General features: G+C 43.8%; 2 protein-coding genes across 4 annotated transcripts in view; one reads left to right on the top strand and one right to left on the bottom strand.

Annotated features, from left to right (window-relative positions):
• Positions 1-471, bottom strand: part of RPAP2 (RNA polymerase II associated protein 2) — a 77,148-nt gene extending 76,677 nt beyond the window's left edge. Inside the window, exon 1 of the mRNA XM_040998338.1 lies at positions 381-471. Coding sequence (XP_040854272.1) covers positions 381-453 — 73 coding nt within the window. The 5' untranslated portion in view covers positions 454-471. The remainder of the gene's footprint in view (positions 1-380) is intronic.
• Positions 472-662: 191 nt separating this feature from the next.
• GLMN (glomulin, FKBP associated protein) overlaps positions 663-26,384 on the top strand; it is a 42,626-nt gene continuing 16,904 nt past the window's right edge. For 2 of the 3 annotated variants that reach the window (XM_040998564.1, XM_040998566.1), the window contains exons 1-10: positions 1,354-1,598; positions 2,007-2,132; positions 9,266-9,385; positions 10,635-10,743; positions 13,074-13,314; positions 14,677-14,779; positions 19,922-20,109; positions 24,658-24,711; positions 25,541-25,571; positions 25,672-25,761. In XM_040998564.1, coding sequence (XP_040854498.1) covers positions 1,560-1,598; positions 2,007-2,132; positions 9,266-9,385; positions 10,635-10,743; positions 13,074-13,314; positions 14,677-14,779; positions 19,922-20,109; positions 24,658-24,711; positions 25,541-25,571; positions 25,672-25,761 — 1,101 coding nt within the window. In that variant the 5' untranslated portion in view covers positions 1,354-1,559. Of the gene's footprint in view, positions 680-1,353; positions 1,599-2,006; positions 2,133-9,265; positions 9,386-10,634; positions 10,744-13,073; positions 13,315-14,676; positions 14,780-19,921; positions 20,110-24,657; positions 24,712-25,540; positions 25,572-25,671; positions 25,762-26,384 lie in introns of those variants that run through there. The other variant, XM_040998563.1, reaches the window with a different exon arrangement.

Raw genomic sequence — 26,384 nt, 5'->3', positions numbered from 1 at the left:
CTAATTAAGCACCCCTAAAAATCTGGGCACTTGAGCGGGGAAAACTCATAGTCCCCAACTGCTTGCTCCCTACAGAGGGGAGGGCCAAGCTTTCAAAGGCAGGTGCCAGGTTCAAGACGGGTTATACATGCTGCCAACGCTGCCGTGGCCATTGGCCCAGCCTGGGGACCCCTGCCCTGTACTTCAGAGGCCGTGCTCACAGACCCTGTACAAAGGAGCCGGGCTTCTAGAAGGCGCAAGGACCACGGTGCGAAGCTTCTAGGCCTTCTCCCCACAGGACAAGCCTTCTCTAGAGCAAGTCTTTCGAGAGCAACCACACGCCTCGGTATGTGGGTCCCGTCCCTGGGTTCTACCCGTGAGAGGGGGGTCCCTATGCCTACCCGTGGCGCTTCGCGACGACCGGGGAGCCCGAGCCGGGCGGCCGGCAGCCCGCGACCCCAGCCCGTCAGCCATGGCAGTCTGTCCTGGAGCGAGCCGGCAGCCTGCTCCGACCGCCTCTCGACTCCGCCCCCCACGAGGCTCCGCCCCCGAACGTGCTGTGCGTCCGGGGGCGGGGCCGGGGGCGGGGCCTGGAGCGCGAGCTGCGCCGGGAGCCGAGGCGGTGGGTCGGGTGAGCGGGCGCGGCGTGTGGCCGCTGGTGGACGCGCGACGGCGGTGTGCGAGGCGGCCGGGGCTCGCGGTGAGTAGCGGGGGACGGACGCCGTGACCCGCGCAGGTCCCCGTGGGGGTTGGGGCCGGGACGCCTGGAGAGCGGGAGCCATGGCCGCCTGTGGCGGCCGACCGCACGCGCGCGGGCGTGTTACCCGCCTTTGGAGCGCGCTGCGGCGAGGACCCTGCTGACCCGCACCCGGACCGCGGGCCTTGGGGCGACCCGCACCCGGACCGCGGGCCTTGGGGCGGCCGGGCCCTGCCGCACGACCCCAGCCGCGGCGTCGGCTCTGGCCTCGGTGTGCCGGAGCTTCCCGGGGGCCTGGAACCCCTAGGTGGGAAGGAGACCCTTTCTGACCTTCGCCCTCGCTGGGTGTTTTGGTTGGGCTGCACCCCAAGTTTGGGCAGCTTGGCTAATAAAGAGCAAACAGTTGCCAGATCATCAAAAGCTTTATCTCAGGCCTACCGTTTGGAAGTCCCTTCATGTCTTTAAAGCCCTTCTCTTTGTACGTGCCTCCCCTCTTGGGAGGGCTATAGGATTTTTTTGCTTTTGTTAAGGTATCATTGAAAACTATGAGCCTAGAGGCAAGGGGAGGGGAAGGGGGAACATCAGAGCCTATGAAACGTTGTTATAAAATTAAATGCAGTAAAAAAAAAACAACTATGGAGCCTAGAAAACTTAAAAAGTGAAAACAAAAAATCAAGAGCCTTAAATCTTTGATTTCTTAGGCTGAAGTACCTTGCTTAGCATGAAAATCTCAACCTTAAAACTTTGCGTTTTCTTTATGGTGTTTACTAACTCATGCTCATCAGATTGAACGATAACTTAGAATACGTCAATGGGATATTAAAGGGAATTAACTGCTCTTGTCAGTACCTTTCAGCGGTGGAATTAGGAAACACAAGGAGGCATGGCTGTAGAGGAGCTTCAGTCCGTAATAAAAAGATGTGTAAGTAACTTTTGTCTTTGTAAACTTAAAGACCTTTTGAAGTATGGTTGGTTAATAGTGTAGATTCTTTTTTACTAGATTGTGGTCCACTGAAGTATTTATTCTCTGTAATCCCTGTCTTTTTGATCTGTAAATCACATGGGGGGAAGACGCAGATTGGAGAGTTTTTCTCCAAGTAACACATTGATCGAAATAATCTTTTTGAATTTTAGGGCTGATCCTTGGTTTTAGCTCTCTCTAGTGAATTTCAAGTCCATTGCGGGATCTTAGGGGGGGGGATAATCCTGATTTTCATTTATATGGAATTGATCTAGATTTTTTTTTTGCAGAGGGATAAAAATAAATCGAGTAGTTAATGTTGAATTTTTATGTATGTTTAGTTTTTTTTTTAATTTTGTTTCTAATCAGCAAATACTGGAAGAACAAGACTTTAAGGAAGAAGATTTTGGCCTATTTCAGTTAGCAGGCCAAAGATGTCTAGAAGAAGGACATATAAGCCAGCTGTTGGAAATTATTCAAAATGAAGAGAATAAGGCAAGTATAATCTTTGTGTTTATTTTCCAGTCTTTATGTGAGAATAAAAGAATTTCCTGATGCTAGGCATCAACTTAAGGTTCCACACAGTAGGAAATTATGGAAGACAGAAAAGAAATTAGGAATATGCCTGTACCTTATGGTAGACTGAGTCTGGTGGGAGTGGTAAACGTGTCACCACTTGCAGGAATAGTGAAATAAATGCTGCATTTGAAGTGTAAATAAAGGCTTTACAAGGAGGATAATACTTCTGAGTAAGGAAGTTCCATTGACATTTTAGCTATTAATGTAAATTGGGAAATAGAAATATTGGGTTATTTATAATGATCAGGCATTCTCTTGTAACCATGGTAGTTTAATTCATCAGTGTCCTTGTGCACGCTGTTTTAAGAACGGAAAGCCGGGCCGGCGCAGTGGCGCAGTGGTTAAGGTCCTCGCCTTGCACGCCCGGGATCCCATATGGGCGCCGGTTCTATCCCGGCAGCCCCACTTCCCTTCCAGCTCCCTGCCTGTGACCTGGGAAAGCAGCAGAGGACGGCCCAAAGCTTTGGGAACCTGCACCCGCGTGGGAGACCCAGAGGAGGCTCCTGGCTTCGGATTGGCATAGCATCGACCGTTGCGCTCACTTGGGGAGTGAATCATTGGACGGAAGATCTTCCTCTCTGTCTCTCTCCTCTCTGTATATCTGCCTTTCCAATGAGAAAATAATAAAAATAAATCTTTAAAAAAAAAAAGAACGGAAAGCCAGGGGACCTTCCTGACCTGTTGTTTCCCACTGGGATGGCCTGAGACGTTTTTTCTGGGATGGGATATAGGGAACGCACTGCCAGATTTTCTGACTTTGGACTCCTCTTTGTAACTGTAGGGAACCTTGTCTTCTCTCTAGGAACTTGCTTGATCTGCATTTTCAGGCTTTTTTTTTTTTTTTAAGATTTATTTTTACATTTACATAGAGAAGGAGAGATAGAAGGATCTTCTGTCTGCTGGTTCACTCCCCAAGCAGCCACAACAGCTGGAGCTTCTTCCAGGTCTCCCACACAGGTATAGGTTTCTAAGGCTTTGGGCCATCCCTACTGCAGTCCAAGGCCTTAGGCAGGGAGCTGGATGGGAAGTAGAGCAGCCGGTGTTTAAACCATTGCCCATCTGGAATCCCAGCAGTTGCAAGGCCACCGCACCAGGCCCCACATTTTAAGGTTTATGCAGCAGTTTTCTTTGTTGTTGTCACAGTCTAGTAATGCTTACGTGTGACTCTGACCAGGATACCTTGATTGGATTTGGAAGATTCCTAAGACTTTAATTTCAAATTGTATAATCTCTTAGTTAATGCTTCAAATGACTTATCTTTTTATTTTTGTGAGAAACATTAAGACTGCTTATATAGTTTTTGATATGTGTTTATGATAACGTTCTAGCCAGAGTAAATTTTTTTTTAGAAACTCTTGATTCAGGTGATAATATTTGAGTGAGTCTATGTAGGTTTTAGCAAATAATAATGAAATTAGTAGCTGTGCTGTTACTCTGTGCCAGATGCTGTATTAAGTGCTTTATATTTATTAGCTTACCTCCCAGAATCCTGGAAGATAGATATTATAAGGGTATTTCAAAAACTGTGAAAAATTGAATTGAAAAATACTTTTGTTTTTTTAAAGATTCATTTATTTTTATTGGAAAATCAGGTTTACAGAGAGGAGGAGCCACTCCTGAGGTGGCTGCAAGAGTTGTACCTTAGCCTGTCCGAAGCTAGGAGCCAGGAACCTCTTCCAGGTCTCCCGCACAGGCTTTGGGCCATCCCCTACTGTTTCCCAGGCCACAGGCGGGAATTAGGTGCCCGTATGGGATCCTGGTGCATGCAAGGTGGTGATTTAGCCAGTAGGCTCTGCGCCAGACCCTGAAAGATACTTACCTGGTGCAGTTTTTTTTTTTTTTTTTAAGAAATTGATGCATCTAAGATCAGGTCCAGAGTGGGGGTGGTCCTTAAAAAATTGTCGTTGCATGACTATTGTGATGTAAAAGGTACCCAGGATTGACTTCCCAGCCCTGCTTCCAATGCAGTTTCCTTCGCACGGCCCTGAAAGGCAGCAGATAATGGGTCATGTACTTGGGTTCCAGGCTCCTTCCTGCTGCCTGCTCCTGCTGTCATGCTGCCTTTCAAAATGCTTACTGTGAAAAACTGCAAGGATTTCAAAGTGTTTTAGATCCCAGTACACTTAGTTTTTAATTCCACTTACCATTAACTGTTTGGAGTGTGTTCATTGCTATTAAATTCATCTTGTGGATTAGAAACTATCAACTGAAAGGTTAAATGACTTGTCCAAAAGTAACTCAGCTTGTATTTGACATCCAGCATTCAGTTCTAGATTACTTGGCTTTGAAGCTCTTAACCACTCTGGTTAGCCCTGTGTGACACTTAGGGTGAAACTTTCCAGTCCAATAGAGAGGACTGGTTGTGAGAGAGGGGTAGGCCTCAGAGATTGCTGGTATGTAGGCTCTGAAAGGAAAGTGCAGTACTTGATATCCAGAGCTGATAAAGGTGACCAACAGAAGGAAGACAAGCAAGTTGAAATTTTGAGTTTTGCTGCAAATGATTGGACAGTAAGGTCTGGAGCTCAGCAGACACACATAGTGTGTGCCTGTTAAATGCTACATGAATGAAGCATTCTAAGAAGAAAAGGTTTGAGTTCCCAAGAAAGGGAGAAGAGTGTAGAGAAACAGCCCAGGAGCATCTGAGGAGTGAGCAGGTGAAGAGGAAGGCATCTGCTTGGAGGGCCTTCAGGGAGACCCGGAGAGGGGTCTAATTGTTCTTGCTGTGCTGCATGCCTCAGGGCTTTATTTTTAGCATGTGTCTAAGTAGCTAATGGGATAGATTTAAGTATAGTGAGGCTTAATCTTAATGTCTTGAGAATCACCTTTGCAATGTGAGGTGTGCTAAAATGTAAAGATGAACATGTTGATTTAGACAATGTTTAGAACTGACTGCAACTAAATTTTCATACCAGGTAACCATATCAACATTGAATCTTCTGCATGTGTGTTTTTTTGGTTTTTGGTTTTTGGTTTTTTTGGGTTTTTTTTAGTACATCATAATGGACAGTAACTTGTCCCAAGATTATAACGTAGGTTTTAACAACTTTAATGTGATTCATGTATTTCAAAGGCCATTTCTTTATTGGGTATACTGACCTGTGCATCGCACGATGGTTACCCCCACCCTGTCACTACCACCTCCAGGTACTGACAACCACAAATGTCTGTGGCATTGCCAGGTGTCCTCTGGAAGGTCGTGAGCATAGGCCACTACCCTAAGGGAACTCAGTAAGCCTGGTTTTCCTTCCTTGCAACTATTGGCCCACTCCTCTTCCCTCAGAGCCGTGAAACATTTACATTGATGGGTTGCCTTGAAGCTAATAGAATATGTGTAAAGTATCTTATCAACATTATTTTGTTGTATTACAGGTAACAGCTTTTTGCGTTTTTTATTTTTTATGCTAAAGTTCCATAGCCTCAGGAATTTCTCCTTCATCCCCTTCATTCTCCCTCTCCCCTCCATTTCCCCAATATTAGTGCAATGGTATAGTCCTTCAACAGCAGTCACAAGTCCCATCATTCTGATACTTAAGTTTATCCTGACTTTGTAGGTATAGACAATCTCAAATGTGCAAACTCTCATTCAAACCTGAGAGTCCTATTATATTTAGTTATCTTTCTGCAGGTCACTTTTAGGGTAAAAATTGGCTTATGAAAAGGAGTAGAAATGCTTAGTTAGAAGAATACAAATAAATTTTAAAAGGATAGTCTGTAATAAATAATAGCATGATTTTTGTAATTGGAGAACACAAGTTGCTTGAGTAAAATTTTAAATATTAAAAATCAAGCCACACACAAAAGTGAAAGAAAACAGTGTCAAACCTTTGGAGATAATTTGTTATGTTTAATAGTAATAGGGATGTCGCTGTGCACAATGATTAAGCTGCTGCTTGTAACGCCGGCATCCCAACTTTCAGCTGCTCCACTTCCCACCCAGCTTCTTGTTGATGCACCTGGAAGAGCTGTCAGTGATGACCCACGTACTTGGACCCTGCCACTCATGTGGGAGACTAGGATGGACTTCCTGGCTCCTGGCAAATGCCCAGGATGCGGGGGGCATTTGAGAAGGGAAATAGCGGATGGAAGATCTCTGTCACTCTCTTCCTCTCTGTCACTCTGCCTTTCAAATAGATTTTTAAAAACAAAAGTTGCAGACATAATTCAGTCTTATATGTATTGACTGTTTCCTGACAGGATCTATTCTAGATTTGGCAAGTAGAGTTAGCAATGAACAAAAAATACTGCCCAGATAGATCTTTGATTGAAAGGAATGAAGCAGATAGATACATGATAAATAAGTTACATAGTCCCTAAAGTGGTAAATGTTGTAGGGAAAAATAGGACAAGGTCAGGGAGATGGACTATGCCATGTGAACTTACACGGAGCGTCGAAGGAAGTCAGGTTATAGCAATTCTGAGACTGCGAACGATATTCAAAGAGATCAACTAAACTTAATAGATACAGACAGCTCCTATCCAGTGGCTCTTCTGTTCCCTCTTCTCCCAATACTTCAGTTGTTCCAGCTGTTGGTAACATTTGGGGAGTGAGCCACTGGATAGGAGCTGTCTGTATCTATTTATCCCTCTGCCTCTTAAGAAAAATAAAGCTCCAAAAAACACTCTGGTTGGCCTGCTTACAACCATCAACCAGTAATTAATCAAAAAGTAAGGACAACTGAAAACTCTGAACAAGTATTTTTCACAAGGAGTTAATGTTCACATAGAGGGAGCGTGTGTAAGTTATGGAAACACTGACATGTCTAGATAGTAAGGAAGCAAAAATCTGTGCGGTACCATTTCCCCTTTACTGAACTGTGTGTTCACAAAACATTATCTACTGATGGTTCTACAGAACATTAGCCTGTTGCAGATTATTCAGTGTATTTCCCATTTATCATTGCCTTAAATTTTTTTGTTTCTCCAAAAACTCTTATTACTTTTGTTTCTGGGAAATCTCACCTGCCTCCCCCAAATAGATGACTATTCTTTTGCTAAACCTGCACATTCTTTTATAAGACTAGACTCAAAGTATTGTGTATGCCATTTCATCATCTTCCTAAATCTGTTCTTATAAGCTGTGTGTGTGTTTTTTTTTAAGATTTATTTTTATTATTTTTTTTATTGGAAAGGCGGAGAGACAGAGAGGAGAGACAGAGAGAAAGATCTTCCGTCCAATGATTCACTCCCCAAGTGAGCGCAACGGCCGATACTATGCTGATCCAAAGCCAGGAGCCTCTTCTGGGTCTCCCACACGGATGCAGGTTCCCAAAGCTTTGGGCCGTCCTCGACTGCTTTACCAGGCCACAGGCAGGGAGCTGGAAGGGAAGCGGGGCTGCCGGGATAAAACCGGTGCCCATATGGGATTCCGGGCATGCAAGGAGAGGACCTTAACCACTGCACCACTGCGCCGGGCCCAAGCTGTGTGTGTTTTAAAGACTTATTTATTTTTATTGGAAAGGCAGTTTTACAGAGAGATCTTCTATTTGCTGGTTCACTCCATAAGTCACCGCAGCAGACAGAGCTGAGCCAATTTGAAGCCAGGAGCTTTTCCCAGGTCTCCTATACAGGTTCAGGGTCCCAAGGCTTTGGGCCATTCTCTACTGCTTTCCCAGCACATAAGCAGGGAGCTGGATGGGAGGTGGAGCAGCCGAGACGTACACTCGCACCCATATGGGATCCCAGCGGATGCAAGGCGAGAATTTAGCCAGTAGGCTCTCATGCCAGGAGTTTATTTTGAGTTGATAAAGATATATTTGTTTATGTTTGAAAGGCAAAATGACAGGGAAGGAAAAGCAGAAATTTTCTGTTAATGACTCCCCAAATGTCCAGAACAGCCAGGGCATGGCCAGGCCAAAGCCAAGGACCCAGATCTCCATCCACGTCTCCCACATGGATGGTGGGAACCTTGGTGCTTGAGTCATTGTCTGCTGCTTCCCAGGATGTGTTAATTAGCTGGAAATGTAGTCGGAGTGCAGTCGCCAGTACTTGAAGAATCGCTCAGATCTTGGGATGCACATGAACATCCCAAACATTGGCTTAAACTGCTGTGCCATAATGCATGCCCATGTTTTGGTTTGAAATAATGATCCTAGAGCCTAGAAAACCAACTCCTTGTGTATAAGACTCCTACCTGGTATGTTCATTCATTTTTTTCCTCTTCTCCTCTCTCTTTTTTAAAGATTTATTTACTTTTATTGGAAAAGCAGATTTACAGGATATTCTTGTATTCCATCCACTGGTTCACTGTCGAAGTGGCTGCAACAGCCAGAGCTGAGCCAGTATGAAGCCAGGAGCCAGAGCTTCTTCTGGCTCTTGCACGTGGGTATAGGGTGCCAAAGCTTTGGGTCATCCTCAGGCCACAAACAGAGCTTGAGGGGAAGAGGAGCAGGTGGGACACAAACCAGTGTCCTATGGGATCTGAGTGCATGGAAGGGATTTAGCCACTGATTCATTGCACCGGACCATGTCTTTCTTTCCAGGTTGTTTCTGGTTTTTTTCAACCTGGAATTTTACATATCGTATATTTTGTGAATGTTGGTGAGTTGAATTCTAAAGCAGACTGGAAAAGTGGAGGCTAGTTTATAAATGTTGAAAAACAGTGGTTTTGATAACCAGTGTTTGCCTAGATAAACTTTTTGCAATAATCATTCTGAAATGTTAATGAAATCACATCCCTTCTTATGTAAGTTACAAATGATAGTATTTAGAAATTCTGCATGGAATTGACTAAATTTCCTCAAAAAAATTCTCTGTAAAAACTAAGTCATTGCTCATATGAAGTGAATTATTTCTCTTGTTGGAAGTTGAAAAACTATGTGCTCTTTAGATTATTTTCTGAAGTTTAAAAAAGTAAAAAGTGGTAAGTAGAGAAACCATTTAAATCCTGGGAAAGAACAAAGTAGATTGTTCCTTTGCTCAATGAATATATTAAAAACTTTTCAAGTAGTGATATCTGTTCACAGCCAGCTCACCACTTGCCAATTTGAAAAAAAGCATGCTGCAGGAAATCTATAGATGGCAGTGCTTGCTCACTCTGAAACTTTTTACAGGTTATCTTTAAGACTATGGGCTGGAACCTCGTGGGACCTGTGGTTCGATGCCTTTTATGCAATGATAAAGATGATGATAAAAGAAAAGATTGTTATCAGATGCTTGATCTATTGGTAAAGGTAAGTTAACAAAAGTGAGTTCTTATAAAACACACTGGAATCTTTTAATTCAATTTGATATTTAGTGCTTGTTTGGTCAGAAAATGTTTGCTTCATGAAATCACACACAGCAAGGAGCACTGAAAAAAGCTCAGTCTTATTAATTGCATTCAGGATTTCCCAACTTTCCCAGGTGTAGGAGTTTTCTAACCTCCTTTTAGCCTCACTGATTGTGACTCTCCAGGGAGAGACCTGAGATGTTATATTTTAGCAAGTAATCTTATATAAATGGGGGATTCAAGGTTTAGAGAAGTACGTCAAGGCCATACTGGATTTCTGGCTGTGTTGAAATTAGAATCGAATACCACTGCTCTTTCCTCCATGCTGTGTTCCTTAAATGAGTTTGGCAAACCTAGAATGCAATGCTCATAGAACTGAAATAGAAAGTAGAACAACACACTGGTGACTGACCACCTAAGAAAGCAAGCTTTGGCAGAACAGTTAGAAAGCAGCATACGAAGGCTAAGATAAATTCAAAGGAAAGGGAGAGTAGAAGGAGCCTCTCAGAAATCAGCAGATGAGGACAAATACATACTTGCAAAGAGGGGAATTCATCTAGATGTGAGTTATTGCTCATGAGGGCTTTTAAGAAAATAAGGAACAAGTGTTTGGCCCAGCCATTAAGGCACCTACAGCCCGTGTCAGGGTACCTAGGTCACACGTCTGACTGTGACATGACTGCAGCTTACCACTCAGGCAGTAGTGATTGGGATTCTGCCACCCACCCAGAGGGACCTGAATTGACTTCTGTCTCCCTGCTTTTGGCCCAGTTTGGGGACATTGTAGGGATTTGCAGAGTGAGCCAACAGATGGGGCGTCTCTTGAAAGTCATTTTTTTTAAAAGCAAGTAAAGCGAAAGGTATGACCAGTCAGAAAGTACCAAGTTGTATCTGTTCAGGAGGTTCAGAATAGAGTCTGAACTAGCACAAGTACCCTGGCCACAGGGCACTCAAGGGACTCACTAGCTGAAGCCCTAGGAATCTCAGCAGCCTCTGGAGTAACAGGTGAAGGCCAAGGGAAGCTGAGCCCTAATGACCAGACTCTTCCGGCTCCTACTTCTCTAACGTTTCCTTTGAACAGTTGTGTAAGGTGTTTTAGTGTTAAGCAAAAATAATTATATTATCTGAGCTTATGCCTTCTTAAAAATGGTAATCATGTGGCTTTAAATGCAACTTGTATTAAACAGGTTCAATTGTGAATATTTTTATAGTTATGTAATCCAAAGGAATTATTGTTGGGTTTGCTTGAATTGATTGAAGAGCCCTCTGGAAAACAGATATCCCAAATTATTCTTCTTTTGCTTCCGTCATTGCAAACAGGTAATGAACATTTTGACATCAAAGTATTTCTTGTTTTATTTGCGTAAGTGCCTTGATGTTCACCCTACAATGTCACACTGTACCCACATCCAGTTTCTGATGAATTATCAAGTGCTCTATCTAACCTGGTAATAGCAGTGTCCATGCTGCTGTGTACCTGGCACAGTGTGGATACCCAGTAAATACCTTGATGATTATAATGCCCTGTTTTGTGCCTGTTGTCCTGTGATTTGTAGCTTTTCACCTAATCTTCCTATCTATGGCCTATATCTAGAATTTGTTTTATAAACATATTTAAAGGATTACTTTTATGGTGTCTAGTACTCAGTCTGATATCCTAATGGCAATCAGATTTGGGTTTGAAAAAAGATAGTGTCATTGGTATGCGATGGTCCCACTGCTTGTGAAGATGGCATTCCGCAGAGTGCTTGTGAGTTCCACTACCTTCACTTCTAATCCAGCTTCCTGGTAAAACATGCTGGGAGCAGAAATAATGGCTCCCCTGCTGTGGTCCCTACCACCCCTGGAAGAGACCCAGATGGAGTTCCAGCTGCTGGCTTCAGTCTGCCCAGCCCTGGCTGCTGTAGGCACTTAGGGAGTGAACCAACCTTAGAAATAAATGAGGGAGAGAGGGAGAGAGAGAGAGATGAGAGATATCGGGAGAAAGCAAGAATCCAGCACAGCATTGCTCATCTCATGCATTTGGAGTTTGTGGTTCAGGAAACCAAAACAAAATGCAAGAACCAACAGCTGAAGAAAAAAAAACCTGAAGAATACATGGAATGATTAGGTTCCGTGACTGAATGTACTAATGGTACTGGTAAGTAATTCATGCTGGCAACTAAAGAAAATAGTATTTATCCCTACGAAGAGGCTGTTTTTCATCTTAGGAAATACCTGGGGACCATCATTGTGGCTCAGTGGATTTAGCCAACATCCACACATTGGCTTCCCATATGAGCACTAATTAATATTATTGCTTTTCGCCTTCTGGAGCAGCTGATGAAGGCAACAGAGAAGGACCCAGTTCTCAGGCCCCTGCCACCTGTGTTGCAGATGGTGATGAAGCTGTAGCCGGTTCAGCTGCCATTTGGGGGGTTAACCAGCAGATGGAAGCACTCTCTCTGTTACTCTCTCTGTAACTATGTTTCAAATTTTTAAAAAAAATTAAGATTGATTTATTTTTATTGCAAAGTCAGATATATAGAGAGGAGGAGAGACAGAGAGGAAGATATTCCGTCCAATGATTCACTCCCCAAGTGACTGTAACAGCCAGTACTGTGCCGATCTGAAGCTGGGAGCAAGGAGCTCTTCCGGGTCTCCCATGTGGGTGCAGGGTACCAAGGTTTTGGGCCGTCCTCAACTGCTTTCCCAGGCCACAAACAGGGAGCTGGATGGGAAGTGGAGCCGCTGGAATTAAAACCGGCGCCCATGTGGGATCCCGGACGGAGCATTCAAGGCAAGGACTTTAGCCACTTGGTCACCGCACTGGGGACAAAATTTTTTTTTAAGCCATAGGAAGTTTGAAACAAAATTTTTAAAGAAAAAACATTTTTCTTAGTCTGACAAAGGGATCCAAAATCAGAAATTAGAGTGACCTGATTTTAAATATGAATGGCCACCAGCTTTGCATCCCTTGAAAGGTTCAGTACTACCTCCCATTTGTACAGAGCTTCTTAGTGTGCCAGATATTAATATTTTATGCTAATACCCAACAAAATATGCAAAGAATGTATCTTAAATATGTAGCCAGGCATCAACATACATACAGAAGATTTAATGGCATATTGTAATGGCCATAATTGTTATGGTGCTCCATTAACTTATGCACCACTAGGAGGGAAAGATGCTGCCAATTAATCTATGATGTGTTATCCTAATCTCAGAATTGTTAAAATGTGAGAAAACAAATGTTTGGTCATTCTGTCTACTGTACCTCCTTTCTTTTTTTATTATAAAAATAAGATTTACGTATTTACTTGAAAGGCAAAGTTACAGAGAGAGAGAAGGACAAAGAATATTTCATCTGCTGGCTCACTCCCCAAATGGCTGCCAGCAGCTGGGGCTGATCCAGGCTGATGCCAGAAGCCAAGAGCTTCAAGTGGGTTCCCCACCTAATTATAGGGGTGTCTTCTGGTTTTCACAGGCACATTAGCAGGGAACTGGATTGGAGGTAGAACAACTCTATATGAACCTATGGCCATGAAAGATACCAAAAGGCAGCAACATAACCCGCTGTACCACAACGCTGTTGCCCCTCTACTAACATTTTTATCTTGTGTTTATTGTGCTTGCAGTCACCACAAATAACGACCTGGTCTCTGTTTCAGTGATTCAGAAGCTTCCCAACAACAAGGCATACTCAGTTGGATTAGCATTATCTACCCTTTGGAGTCAACTTTCTGTTCTTCCTGTTCCTTACGCAAAAGAACAGATACAGGCAGATGAGTACGGCCTCTGTCAGTGTTGCAAGGCCTTGATAGAGTTCACGAAGCCGTTCATGGGAGAAGTCATCAATGCTGAAGAAAACTCCACGGAAAATGAGAAGTTAAAGGATGAATTACTGAAATTGTAAGATTGTCTCTTTGTGTATTTTAGTAATTGACAGTTCATTTATTTTGTGTTTCTTTGCCTTGTTTGCCATGTGAATTTAAGGGTATTTTTTTTTAAATGTGATTTTTAAATTTTGTAAGAATTCAGGGTTCAGCTGATAAAACTGGCACGGACATTTGATGTGGCATTCATATTTTTTAAAACTTATAAAACCCAACTCCATTCTTTTAACTTACTTTATATTCTTCTCTGTATTGCCTTTACTGATAGTAAATGACCAATCAAAATGAGGGAAAGAGATATTGGCAGCTCAGGAATCTGCCCCTTCTGTGGAGAAATTGTTTTTGTTCCACCTTTGCAAGCCAGAGCAGAAGTACTGCTGCACAGCTGAACATCCAGCATGGCTACCGGCACAGCAGAAGACCTACCCTTAGCATGCCTTTCCAGGGGAACCAATACTGTTCAGTCTGGCTGGTCCAAATTCAGCTGTGCAGCTTAATTTAAAAATTAAGCATATTGATCAGAGTTCTATTGCACTAATTTCACTGAAGTCGTCCCAACATAAAATGAATTTCCAAGTGTTGCATATAACTTGCTCTTCACATGTCCTCCACGTTGCTGGGGATAAGGTTGTTACAGCAGGCCTGGTGCAGTGGCTTAGTGGCTAAAGTCCTCGCCTTAAATGCGCCAGGATCCCATGTGGGCACCAGTTTTGATCTCGGCAGCCCCACTTCCCATCCAGTTCCCTGCTTGTGGCCTGGGAAGGCAGTTGAGGACAGTCCAGAGCTTTGGAACCCTGCAGCCGTGTGGGAGACCTGGAGGAAGTTCCTGGCTCCCGGCTTCAGATCGGCACGGCACTGGCTGTTGCGGTCACTTGGGGAGTGAATCATCGGATGGAAGGTCTTCCTCTCTCTCCTCTCTATATATCTGACTTTGCTATAAAAATAGATGTTGCAGCACCAATATTCGAGGCTATTCAGATGTTGGAACTTCTCTTGCTTAGTTTGTGCTGCTCTGACAGGATGTGTGAGACTACTGATGTACAGTGCACAGACGTTTATGGACTCATCCTCGTTCAGCAGAAGTCCAGGATTGATGCACTGGCGTTTGCAGAAGGCCTAGTTGCTTCATGCACAGCAGCCGGGTAGAGGCAAGATAGGACCAAAGTCAGCATTTTAAACCACCAAGGATCCCACTTAAGAGAGGCGGGCCTCATGTCCTCTCCTTTCCAGTGTCCCACTGCTCAGTGTTCCTCCCAGGGCTATTGAGTTTCAGCTTGAGTTTTAGAGGGAACAAACATTCAAACCATAGCAGTGCTTATGTTGTCTTTCTTTTGAACTCCATTTATATTGATTTTGATTACCTATTTCTTTGCCTTAGTTGTTTCAAAAGCTTGAAATGCCCTCTACTGACAGCACAGTTCCTTGAACAGTCTGAAAAAGTTGAAAATGATCCTTTAAGGTATTTTGCAGCTGAAATAATAGTAAGTATAATCAGTTCTATTTATGATAAAATCTGCTATAAGCCAAAACATTGCCCTGCTATCTTGTTCTTTACTGCCATTGCAAATGTACTTGTAAGTTTATGCCTTTACTAGTAAAGCAAAATGTGCTTTCCATAGAACACAGTTAAATGAAAAGATGAAAAATAAAGTAACTTCATTATCCAAAGACAGATACTGTTAACACCTTTCAGACTTTTTCTGCTTCCTTATGAATAGATAAGAAAGTGCACATACATTTATGTATGCAAGTATACAAAGTTCCTGGAAGTTAAATTTTAAAATTGGTTTTCTTGGAAAAATTTTGAAATCCTTGCGAAATTTTTTCAAAGTACATTTACTTCGTGTTGAAGTGCCTTCACACATTAGCATGGAGCTGGATTGGAAGTGAAGCAGCCAGGACTTGAACTGACATCCATGTGGGATGCCAGTATTGCTAGTGGAGAATTAGCTTGCTATGTCACCACACCAACCCCATAATATATTTAAATTGGACCATGTAGTTCAACTTTCAGGCTACCGTGCTGGGTCCCGAAATATTTTTTAATAGTAGTAGATGAGACCAACCAAAGAGGCACCTCAGTGTGAAACCAGAACAGGCTCAGGATTGAACTATCTGCAGTCTGTAGCTGGATTTACCAGTATAGTGCCAGTCTGAAAACAACTGCAGCCCATCTTCTCTACTTCTACACCCATGCAGCCACGTGCTGTCTGGGGAAAACCACACAAAAACACGCTGTTGTCACTATGGTTGTGGTCTCCAACAGCTGAGTCTCTCGCCACTTAATAAACTAAGAAAGGAGAGTCAAAGAAGTGGTAGCAATGTCACAGAAACTGCAGTAGTAGAGCTTTAGGAGGAAGTAAGTGACCAGTACTGTGAGACGCAGTGACGAGCAGACATTGGATTCTGGAGGTGAGAGGGCATGGAGAGTCTTAGCAAGAACAGTATGGAGATGGTGCTGGAGACAAAAGATCAGAGTCTCATGCATAAAATAATAAAGAACAAAGTAAGATGACAGCAAGAGTTATCTAAAGAGTTTAGATGAATAAGCAAAGAGAGAGGCAGTAGCTAGAATACATGAGCCAAGGGTAGGAAGTTAATGCAGGGGCAGGAAGGCCTGAGGGTGAATATGTAAACACATGCACACCCAATGGGCTAGAAACCATTAGAGGGGAAAAGAGAAATGCTTATGGGACAACTAAAACGATGTGGCTCAAGTTGAAGCCTGCCTCATAGCACAGGATTAGAGGCGTAAAAGGAGTTTAGGAGAGGAGAAGGTCAGAACAGAAAAGCATGTAAAGTAATTTGTAGGAGGAGTGGGGTTTAATTGAGGGAAATCAGACCCACTGGACTAAGATTTCTAAAACGACCAAGAAGCAGTGTCTAAAGAGAAAGGGGGTGGAGATTAGGACTGAGTAAGAGACTTCGGGAAGATGGTCAAGGTTTAGAATACTGAGGGAAGAAAGAGAGAGATTGGTGGTAGACTCAGCTGTTAGTTGGAGACCACAACTGTAGCAACAACAATGTGTGTTCTTGTGTGGTTATCCCCCAGCAGTACGCAGCTGCCTGGGTGTAGTAGTAGAGAAAGTGGGTTGAAGTTGTTTTCAGACTGACATGGTACTGTAATTAAACTAAATGTAATTAAATCCAGCTATTGACTGCAGATAGTTCAAGAGCAATATAGCATGACCCTCAAAGGCAAATGGGCTTTTTTCCAGAGTTAGGGAAGGGCCAAGATAAAAACTAAGCCTTCCCTGGTGCACACCAGTGCTTCTGTCTCTGTGACCCTATAATGGAAAGGGGATGGGAGTATGCCTAGTTTCCACCAGAAGTCGGAGATATTTAATTACAGCTGTGAAGTAGGAGGAGTTTGTGAGTGTAGGAGAGTCATCCTGAGATCTCAGAGGGGACCAGCAGTGAGGAAACACAGAGCAGTCAAGAGATCGAGGTAAAATCAGGCCACAGGGGAAGAGAGGGTTTGCCTCCTGTTCTGCGCTACACACATGCTGGTAAGTGGAGTGTGATTGGGGTCCACCAGGTTCAGCCGTCTCTGCTTTGATACAGTGCTTTTGGTAAGGAACTGCTAGGATGTGCAGGTTACAGCATAGACACATTCCTCACACTGTCAGGATGTGAAGCACAGCCGAGTGGGCTTTAGGTCAAGAGTGGGGTTCCGAGTGGGTCACAGGTTGGATGCCTAACACTGGGGTGGCACTATAGAATCTAATTAGGCATGATGATTTTTTTAAGGGCTTCCTTGCTCTGAAAAACCACACACAGCATTAACTGAATGGAGACAGGGAGCTTTGTGAAAGGCCATTTGGATACTGAATGCAGGACGCTTTTTGTCTCCTAGCTATAATGAGCGCATGGTTTTGAAAATTGATACAGCAGCACGTATTTAGCATCTGGTAGCTGAATAGCAGCCTCTTGTGTTGGAGGATATGTGTCTTGGTTCCTTTTTGTACTCTGAAATGACTAATGAAACCATCTGGGACCAGCAGATTTTAACTCCCTGAAGGAGAGGAAGATGTTATTTGACTTTGTATTGCTCTGCAGTGTCGGGCACAAATGGGTTTATTGGAAAAAAAAAAAAGAAGTAAATATGTAGAAGGTCAGTATTCATTCTAATTTAGCTGATTCTAATCATTTAGTCCCTTTTAGCTACCACATGGTAGTTTTTGTTGTGACTTTATTAAGATTTTTATGTCACAGATACTGTTTTTTAAAGATTTATTTATTTTGATTGGAAAGATAGATATACAGAGAGGAGGAAAGTCAGAGAGGAAAATCTTCCGTCTGATGGTTTACTCCCCAAATGGCCACAATGGCTAGAGCCGAGCCAATCTGAATCCCGAAACTTCTTCAATTCTCCCACACAGGTGCAGGGTCCCAAGGCTTTGGGCCATTCTCTACTGCTTTCCCAGGCCATAAGAAGGGAGCTGGATGGGAAGCGGGGCTGCTAGGATACAAACCAGTGCCCATATAGGGTCCTGGTGCATTCAGGACAAGGACTTTAGCTGCTACACTATCACACCAGGCCTTGTTCACAGATGTTACATCATTTTTTATATAAGGAAGGCAGGTGAGGTCCACAGTCACACAGTGAGTGAATGCTGGAAACAAAACTCAAAATCAGCTTTCATTAATTCTGAAGATCAGGTGCTTTCTAGTATACTGGAGTGAGAAGTATAAAAAATAGGGGAATGAGGAACCGGTAGCTTTGTAGGCTAAGCTTTTTCCTCTTGTGCCTGCATCCTATATAGGTGCCAACTGAATTCCTGGCTGCTTCTGATCCAGCTCCCTGCTTATAACTATCTAGGAAACCAGTGGAGGATGGCTCAAATACTTGGGCTTCTGCACCCACAGGGGAGACTTGGAAGCTCTGGGCTCCTGGCTTCAATCCATCCCAGCTCTGAGTATTGCAGCCATTTGGGTAGTGAAATAGCAGATGAAGATTCTCTCACTCTCTCCACCCTCCTCTTCTCTGTGTGACTTTCTCAGTCTGTTTTACAAATAAAAAATAAGCAATAAAACCAGTAGGGGGGTGGCCTAGGTTTCCTGAACAAGACTTTTACCCTGTGGTCCTGTCTATTCCTACAAGGATGCCTCTTGTTCCCTGGGCGATGCTAGGACCTGTGTGACCTCCAGCCTTACTGCCACTGCGCTCCCTGCGTTCTGCCAGGCTCTGCGCAGAGGCAGAGACTGGGCAGTTGAGCACTGTTGCAAAAGGAGGTCACCTGATCAGTTAGTTTACTTGCATTTCATGGTGCTTCTGTGTCTCACATATTTAAATTGTCCTCACATACCTCAGAGGCACTTCAGAAAGAAAATCTGGTCAAGTCTGCGTAGCATTTATCCTGCTCTTTCTAAGCACACAGTTCACTGGTAGAAAGCACAATCCCATTATCGCTGGCAGTTGTCATCATCCTCCATGTCCTCAGCGTTTTTGTCTTCCCATTAAAACTGTGTTCCCATTCGATACTAGCTTCCCAGTGTGCTTTCCCTTCCACTCCTGTGTCAGAAGCACTGAAGAATGTTTTTTATTACAAAAATGTCTTCTTTTGTTATAGTCAGACCATTTAGCTACCAGCAGAATTCCTTTCTGTGTATGCTTTTAGTTGTGACTCTTGAGTTGATTTAGAAAACCATCTGACACTTAAATGCTCATGTAAGATATGATTTTTCTGTTGGCTTCTGTACTAGTTTTGTCCTGCTGTTTGACAGTTCCTACAAATGGAGCCTGCTGTTAAAGTTCCTGCACATTAGGAGTTTAATGATAGCTTAGTTAGGTTCTCTGCTCGAGGTCTTCTTGGGTTATCGGCCCCTTGTTCATTGGGCCTGCGTTGGTGTCAACACCCTCACTGGGAATTGATCAGTTTACAAGTCGTTGTTCTCTCAGGTTGTTGGCAGAATTCATCTCTTCAGGCTGTAGGACTGAGGTCTCCATTTTCTTGCTAGGTGTCAGCCAGGGACTGCAGCTGCTAGAGGCTCTTGTATGCCCCTGCCATGCAGCCCTCTCTTGATCCAGTAATTTAGTTCTACATAGGCAGCAAGGGAGAGTTGCTGACTCACAGGGAAGGCTTGAACCCCTTTAAAAGCCTTTTACCCAGTTAGGTAAGGGCTGCCCAGGATAGTCTTGATTCTGAATAACTCAAACCAACTGATTATGGGGGCCTAACTGCTTCACAGGGACAGGTGTTGTAGCAGTCAGGTGCCACTTCATGTCCTTACTAATTCTACTTTTGATCCACCTTTCTGTTATTAACCTCCAAAAGCAGTAGATGATGGCCCACTCAAGTGCTTGGGCCCCTGTCACTCATGTGGCCCAGAACTGGCTGTGATTAGGTTTGGGGAGTGAACCAGTAGATGGAAGGTCTCCTATTTGTACCTCTCTCTGTGTTGCTCTGTCTTCCAAAAAAATAAATCTTGTGTGTGGCGAGGGGTGGGGGAGTTTTTATTGTGCAGCATAATCTAATTGCCTGAGTGATTATTGTGCTGCATTCTGTTAAAACCAAGCCTTGAGGTTGGGACCCATATGTGGAGGTGATATAGCATGTTGATTTGGTTGGGGCACTTTGGTTGGTCTGTCTGCTAACTTTCCTTTTTTATCCATTTCACAGGGTTTTTTATCAGCAGTTGGACACTCTTTTCCAAAAATGATTTTTAATCATGGAAGGAAAAAGAAGACTTGGAATTACCTGGAATTTGAAGAAGAAGAAGATAAACAGTTAGCAGACTCTATGGCTTCTCTGGCATATCTAGTATTTGTACAGGGCATCGATATTGATCAGCTTCCAATGGTCTTGAGGTAAGAGTTAGTGTTTAGTTTGTGTGTTCTAAAAGATATCATCAAACTCTCATTTTTCTATGTTCTTTTTTTTAAAATATTTTTTTAATAATCTTACTTAGTTGAATAGGGTACAAAGGGTATAGGGCTACAGGGTGAAAGTGGGTAATACCATTGTTTCCACACTAATAGTATCATTTTCCCCTGTATCTGGGGTCAGGGGAGAAACAAAGGGAAAAGCCCCACTCAGCCTCCCACCCATCGCAGATCCCCAAAGGGAGGCGCACTCTGAGGGTCCTGCTTAAGCTGTTTTGATAGTTCAACAGTTCTGGATTGCTGCCAGTCTCGCAGTTCCAATTGCAATGAAACCTATTCAGAGCCCACAGTCTCTTCATGGTTGGGGTTCTAAGATCAGTAGTTCAGTTGGAGGGATCTCCAAAGAAACTTCATCTGAGATGATCCCAAATTTGATTCTTGTGTGAGTTTGCTAGTACAGGGTCCAACACCGTCCATCGTGCCAATCAGCTTATTTACATGCTGGTCATTGTTAGTGCTATTGCTGGGTGAGTGTCTTCCACTTGAACCAATGGGTGTTGTTGTTCAGTTCGATTCTACCCACTTCATACTCAGTCCTCACGCAAACCAGTGGGAGCTGCAGCCTAGGTGGGGTGGCTCCCCATCACCCCCACCAGTTCTGCCTCCTACCCTAGTCCCCATGTATGCCACTATGCAGCTTGTCCAGTTTGTCCCACATCCCATTTAGCTCTCATACATGTCAGTGGGCATTGAAGCCTAGTTCAACCCAACCAACCTACTATGCAGCCTACACACATACTGGCAGGTGCCTTTCTGTCTTGCCACCCCTGCCCCAGTCCTGGTTTTCATGCTGTCCAGTGAGAGTGGTAACCCTGAGGAAGGTGCCCACTGTCTCCCTACTATGCCACTCCGACTCCCAAATTATGCACTCTCCAGGTGGTTCTGGCATTTGACTTGACAGAATTAGCTCCCAGTGCCAGCCTCTGTTATCTGATGCTGCGGCAAAGCCCAACCAACCTTCACTCACTCTAATCTTTGCTTGCACCAGTCGGAACAGTCAGCCCACCATGGCCCCTCCCTTACCTAGCTCACATGAGGCCCACATGTGTTATAGCCGTGCCTAGTCTGGTCTGCCCCTATCCCGACTCATGCTTTCCAGTGGAAGTAGTTGTCCAGCAGGGGAGCCCACATTCCCCTGTCAGCTTTGCTTCCTCCCCCCCCGATTTTCTCATGTGCTGTTAGGGCGCTACAACCACATCTGGTACGGCTCATCTCGCCTTGGCATTCCTTTATGTGTACTGGTATGTGTCGCAACCGAACCTGCCTTGACTCATACTCTGTTCTGGTGCTCGGATTTGCCATGGATGATATGAACAGATTCAACCTTGTCTGCTCCCAACCCATGCCAAATATATGCCAGTGGGATAATTTCCGTGGCCTGTTCTGGGCTGTTTCCTATTGTGCTTCTTGCGCTTACCTGCCAGGTCTGTGTCCTGCCAGAGGAGTTGCCCAGGCTCCTTCATCAGAACCTCTCCCAATGCCAGGTTTCACGCTTACCAGTGGGTCCATGAGCCAGCCCTACTCAGTTCACTTCCTGTCCTGGCAGGAACAGTGGCTTTTCCTGACTGGCCTTCAACCCAAACTGGTTCTTACTGTAGGATGTTTCAACCCAGCCATGGCTCGATCATACCCACTTACAGCTCACACATGGTTCAGTAAGGGCTGAGACATAGCCTAGTCTGTCACAGATCTACCCTGGTCCTCCAAGACACCAGATAGTGTTGAAGTCTGGCCTAGCTTGGTGCTTCCAGTCCCAGTCCACACTTGTGCTAAGTGAGATTACAGCTGTATCCTGATCAGAACGCAGCCCCCATTCCAGCCCATGCGCTGCTTGGTGGGAAACTCAACCCAGCTAGGGTGTCCCCTTAGCTCCTCAACTGGGCCTGTTCCCAGCCTTAGATCACATGCATGCCAGTGGTTACTCTGACTCAGCTTGTCAGAGCCCCTCACTTGTCCTGGCCCCTGCCTTAGATGCTATGGCTTAGCGTCCCTGGCTCACACAGATCAGTGGGTACAAGGGCCTACTTGGCATGGCCTGTGTTCCAACCTGATTTCTGTTGTTTCTTGTGAATTAAGGTTTGTTCGGCCCTGCCCATTCTGCCCCCTTCCAGTGGCAGCCCGGCCCACTCCACATCCTATTTAAGGATGCACATTCAGGTGCTGCTGCCTTGGCCTGCCCTGACTGTTGTGGATTCCCTTACCCGTGAGTGATGGCAGATGCCATGGTCACACCTAGCTTAGTCCATCACAAACCCAGCTTGCGAGCTAACCAAGGGGACTTGTATTTCCACAGGGTTGGGCCCACACAACCCCACAGAGTCATCCCCCGGACCAAGTGCTCTCACGTGCTGGTTAGTGTCTTGACCCTGCCAAATGTGACCACTCCAACACTCAGTCGGGTAATGGTGCCCAACCCTGCCAAAGAGGCCCCCATCCATAGCTTTGGTGTGGGCTGGTGTGTAGCAATCTGTGATGTTCTGTGCTAACAGCCCATCTCTGGATTCCTAATTGGGCTGGTGAATCAGTCTGACCCAAATTATGTTCTGGATACTTCCCTCGAAACCACCAGGTCTCAGTAACCACACATGCCTGAAATTTTCATGACCCTGTCAATGGGAAGCACCCAAAATTCACTTCTCACCTACACTAAAACTGGCCTTAAGTCATGGGTGTCCCCAGGTAGCAACTACATGTCTTAGAAACCCCAGAGTTCGCCACCGGGCGGCCAGCAGGCAAAGCCTGGCACCATTCGGTGCACTGGCCGGGGGGGCCAAGGACTCGTTCACTGCCTTCCAGCAGTGTCTTTGGTGTGAGTCCCCAGCAATGGGTCTGACCCAGCAGGGGCACACCCCACAGCTGCCACACTGCAGGGAGCTGCAGTTGTCCCCAACCCCAAGGCCCAAACTCTGTGTTCTATAAATGTATATTACTGTACTCATATATTTACAAATATAATTTAAACACGGCTACTTTCTGTTAAGTTCCAAATGATTCTGACTATAATCTGTTAAAGATAGTAAGAATCAATGAGATTGAATGGGTGTTGAAGTATATGTAAGGAGATGATGAAGACAAGAGATGCACTGTACAGAGTAAGAGACAAAACGTGTTAAACTAGGCATTGCTTTAAATAGCTGAGGTCCACCCTGAACTTCACGGGAGGGAACCATCATCTCTTCCCTGGATTACTGCCACAGTCCTAAACAGGTGTTTATATATCCCTTCTCATTCCTTTTTAATCCTACCCATTCTGAACATGCGGTCAAGCAATACTCATTGAAAGCCTGTCTGTAGCTTTGTATTGAACTGGAAGCAAAGTCTTAATGCCTTTCTGTGACTCTGGAGTGGAACTTCTGCATGATCTGTCGCTGCTTCATCCGCTGTAAACTTCAGTCTTGTGTTCTGATAACACACACTTCCTTCAGCCTTCTTTCTTCTTTGTGTATGCTTAAAGCTAGCTTTATCCTTAAATGTTACTTATTACCAAACTTAAGTTGAATCTTCCTGTCATAATTACCCTGATCTTGTCCTTCTCTCATAAGGTTTATCAAATTTATTTTCAAATAAATATATAATTTATAGTGTAGCCACTCCTGGACTTTAAAATCCGTGATGGATGTGTATAGTCTTATAGTCATTAGATGTATTTGTATACATATATACTAAAATATGAATATACTTCAGCGTAAAAGTGTGAGTAACACCACCTGAGATTCTACAGTGAGTGGGTGCTGTAGGTAGAATTCTTATAGTCGTATGTGACCTCAGAGCCTGTATCTACTTTGTCACACTTTACCATTGTAATAACTAAGGTAGCTTGCTAGGGCTGCTATAACAAAGTCCCTCCCACTTGCTGGTGAAATCATAGAGATGTACAGTTCTGCAGGCTGGAAGTCTGGGATCCAGATGTCTCAGCAGGCCGGTTGCTCCTGAGGATGGCAAAGGAGAATCTTCCGTGTCTCTCCCTTAGCTTCCACTGGTTTGCTCTAATCCTTAATGTTCTTCGGCTCATGGTTGCATTGTTCCATTCTCTTCATATGCATATGGAAGTCTCCCTTTATACATGTCTTTTTGTCCAAAATCCCCCTTTTTATAATGACATCATTCATACCAGATTAGGATTCAGTGATCACACTTTACTGTGATAACTTCTGTTTAGGGGGAAAAAAACTATCATTAAGTACAAGTAAGATATTACGAAGCGTTAGTATTAGGACTCCAATATGTCTTTTGGCTGGAAGGCATAATTCAGTGCGTCATTGTATGTACAAGGCTCTTCAGAAAATTCATGGCAAATCTGTGTTGGAGAAAAGCTCTGCAGGGATTTTGTGTGTGTGTGTGTGTGTGTGTGTGTGTACGCATGCACGCACCAAAAAAACTTAGGTCTTAGGTATCATTTTTCCCTGAAAATATTCGATATGTGCACTTAAAATTTCAGTGTTTGTGTTTTATATATATTTTTATTCTTTTTAGCCCATCGTACCTTTTACAGTTTAATATGGGACATATTGATGTCTTCTTGCAAAGGTAAGATGATTCAAAATGGTGTAGTCAGTGGGTTTTTAGATAAGACCACAAAGACATGGATAGGTGGAAATTGACAAATGGTATTTTATTAAACTACAAAGTAAAGAGACAGCTGACACAGTGGGAGAATATATTTGTAAACTATACATTTGATATAGGTTTAATATGCAGAATATATAAAGGACCCAGAAAATCAAATGTGGGCGGGTGGTTCAGTTGGTTAACCTGCCACTTAGTACACCCACATGTGTATCAGTGTGCTAGTTTGAGTCCCACCTGCTCTGTTTCTGATTCCCACTGGGGAATCGATGGGTGAGACTCAAGTGCTGAAATTCCTGCCACCCATGTCTCTCCTCTCTATAAATCTGTCTTTCAAATAAATTAATAAATTTAAAACATCAAGAAGGATTTCTTCATTCTTATTTGAAAGGCAGATTCGCAGAACAAGAAAAGAAGAGATAAAAGTCTAATATCTGCTGTTTAATTCCCCAAGCCACCATAGTGGGCAGAGCTGAGCCAATGCAAATCTGGGAGCTTCCTTCAGGCCTCCCAGGGGCTGTGGGGTCCAAGAACTTGAGCAATCCTCCTCTGCTTTCCCAACCCATAAGCGGAGAGCTAGGTTGGAAGTAGAGCAGCCGGGTCACAGAACAACACCTGTATGGGATCCTGGATGCCACAGATAGAGGGCTGACTTTCCCAGCCTTGGGAAGTTGTTAATGATGTGTATGTTTGAATTCTTTATATTCTAATTTTTAATTTTTTCTAAAGTGTAGAATTGTCCTGAGACAATTTGTAAAACATGTTGATACATTTTAACATTCTCTTCCAGAACAGAGGAATCTGTTTTCTCCAAAGGATTGGTAAGATGTCTTTATTCTCATTATAATTTAAGTACAGTCATGTCAATGTATATGGCTGCTGATTTCACTGTGTATGTATCTTTATTATTTTCATCTGCAGGAATTGCTGGAAAATGGCTTATTAAGAATAGAGGACAACAGTCTACTTTATCAGTACTTGGAAATAAAGAGTTTTCTTACTGTACCACAGGTAAAAATATATATATATTCATTCTACATATTATATATATAGATTCGTTCTAATGTTAAGACAGCCCCTGCCTTCTCCTACTTTATTCTGTATGTCCTTTGAAAACTCTGATGTACTGCTGTTCAATCGTGTTTTGTGTCTATGCTGTGTAGTACAAAAGCCCCTAGCTGCTTTGACCACTTGAGATACGAGGTTAGTATGAGGAGGAGTTTAAATTTGAATTGAATTTCAATAGCTGTTAGTGACCACCATAGTTGCTAGCATAGGATCTGGTGGAGAAGGATAGCCTTGTTCTTTAACACTTGTTTCCGTGAGGATCTTAGTGAAGGAAGCGCCTTTATGTTGCCTGCAGCTCAGATTCTGAGGACTCCATGTGAGGAGTATGTACTGACCCAGTGCTACAAAGGCTACTATACATTTTGTTCCCTCCTGTGGTTGATTTTGCCTGCAGTTCTTTGTTAAGGTATCTTAAGTAGGGCTGTACCTGTGACTGTAGCAATTTCTTAATAATTAAATGGGAAAGCATGCCTTTTTTATTTGTACAAGGGGACTTCAGGAAATTCAAGAAAATGGAATTAAAAGATATTTCTGTGTAAAATGTTTGGAATTTGTGTATAGTTTTA

This window comes from Ochotona curzoniae, unplaced genomic scaffold, assembly GCF_017591425.1.
Source record: "Ochotona curzoniae isolate NIBS_2020 unplaced genomic scaffold, NIBS_Ocur_1.0 scaffold_1037, whole genome shotgun sequence".
Lineage (NCBI taxonomy): Eukaryota > Metazoa > Chordata > Mammalia > Lagomorpha > Ochotonidae > Ochotona > Ochotona curzoniae.
The sequence above is the reverse complement of the archived record's forward strand: the minus strand, read 5'-3'. Positions and strand labels throughout refer to the sequence as shown.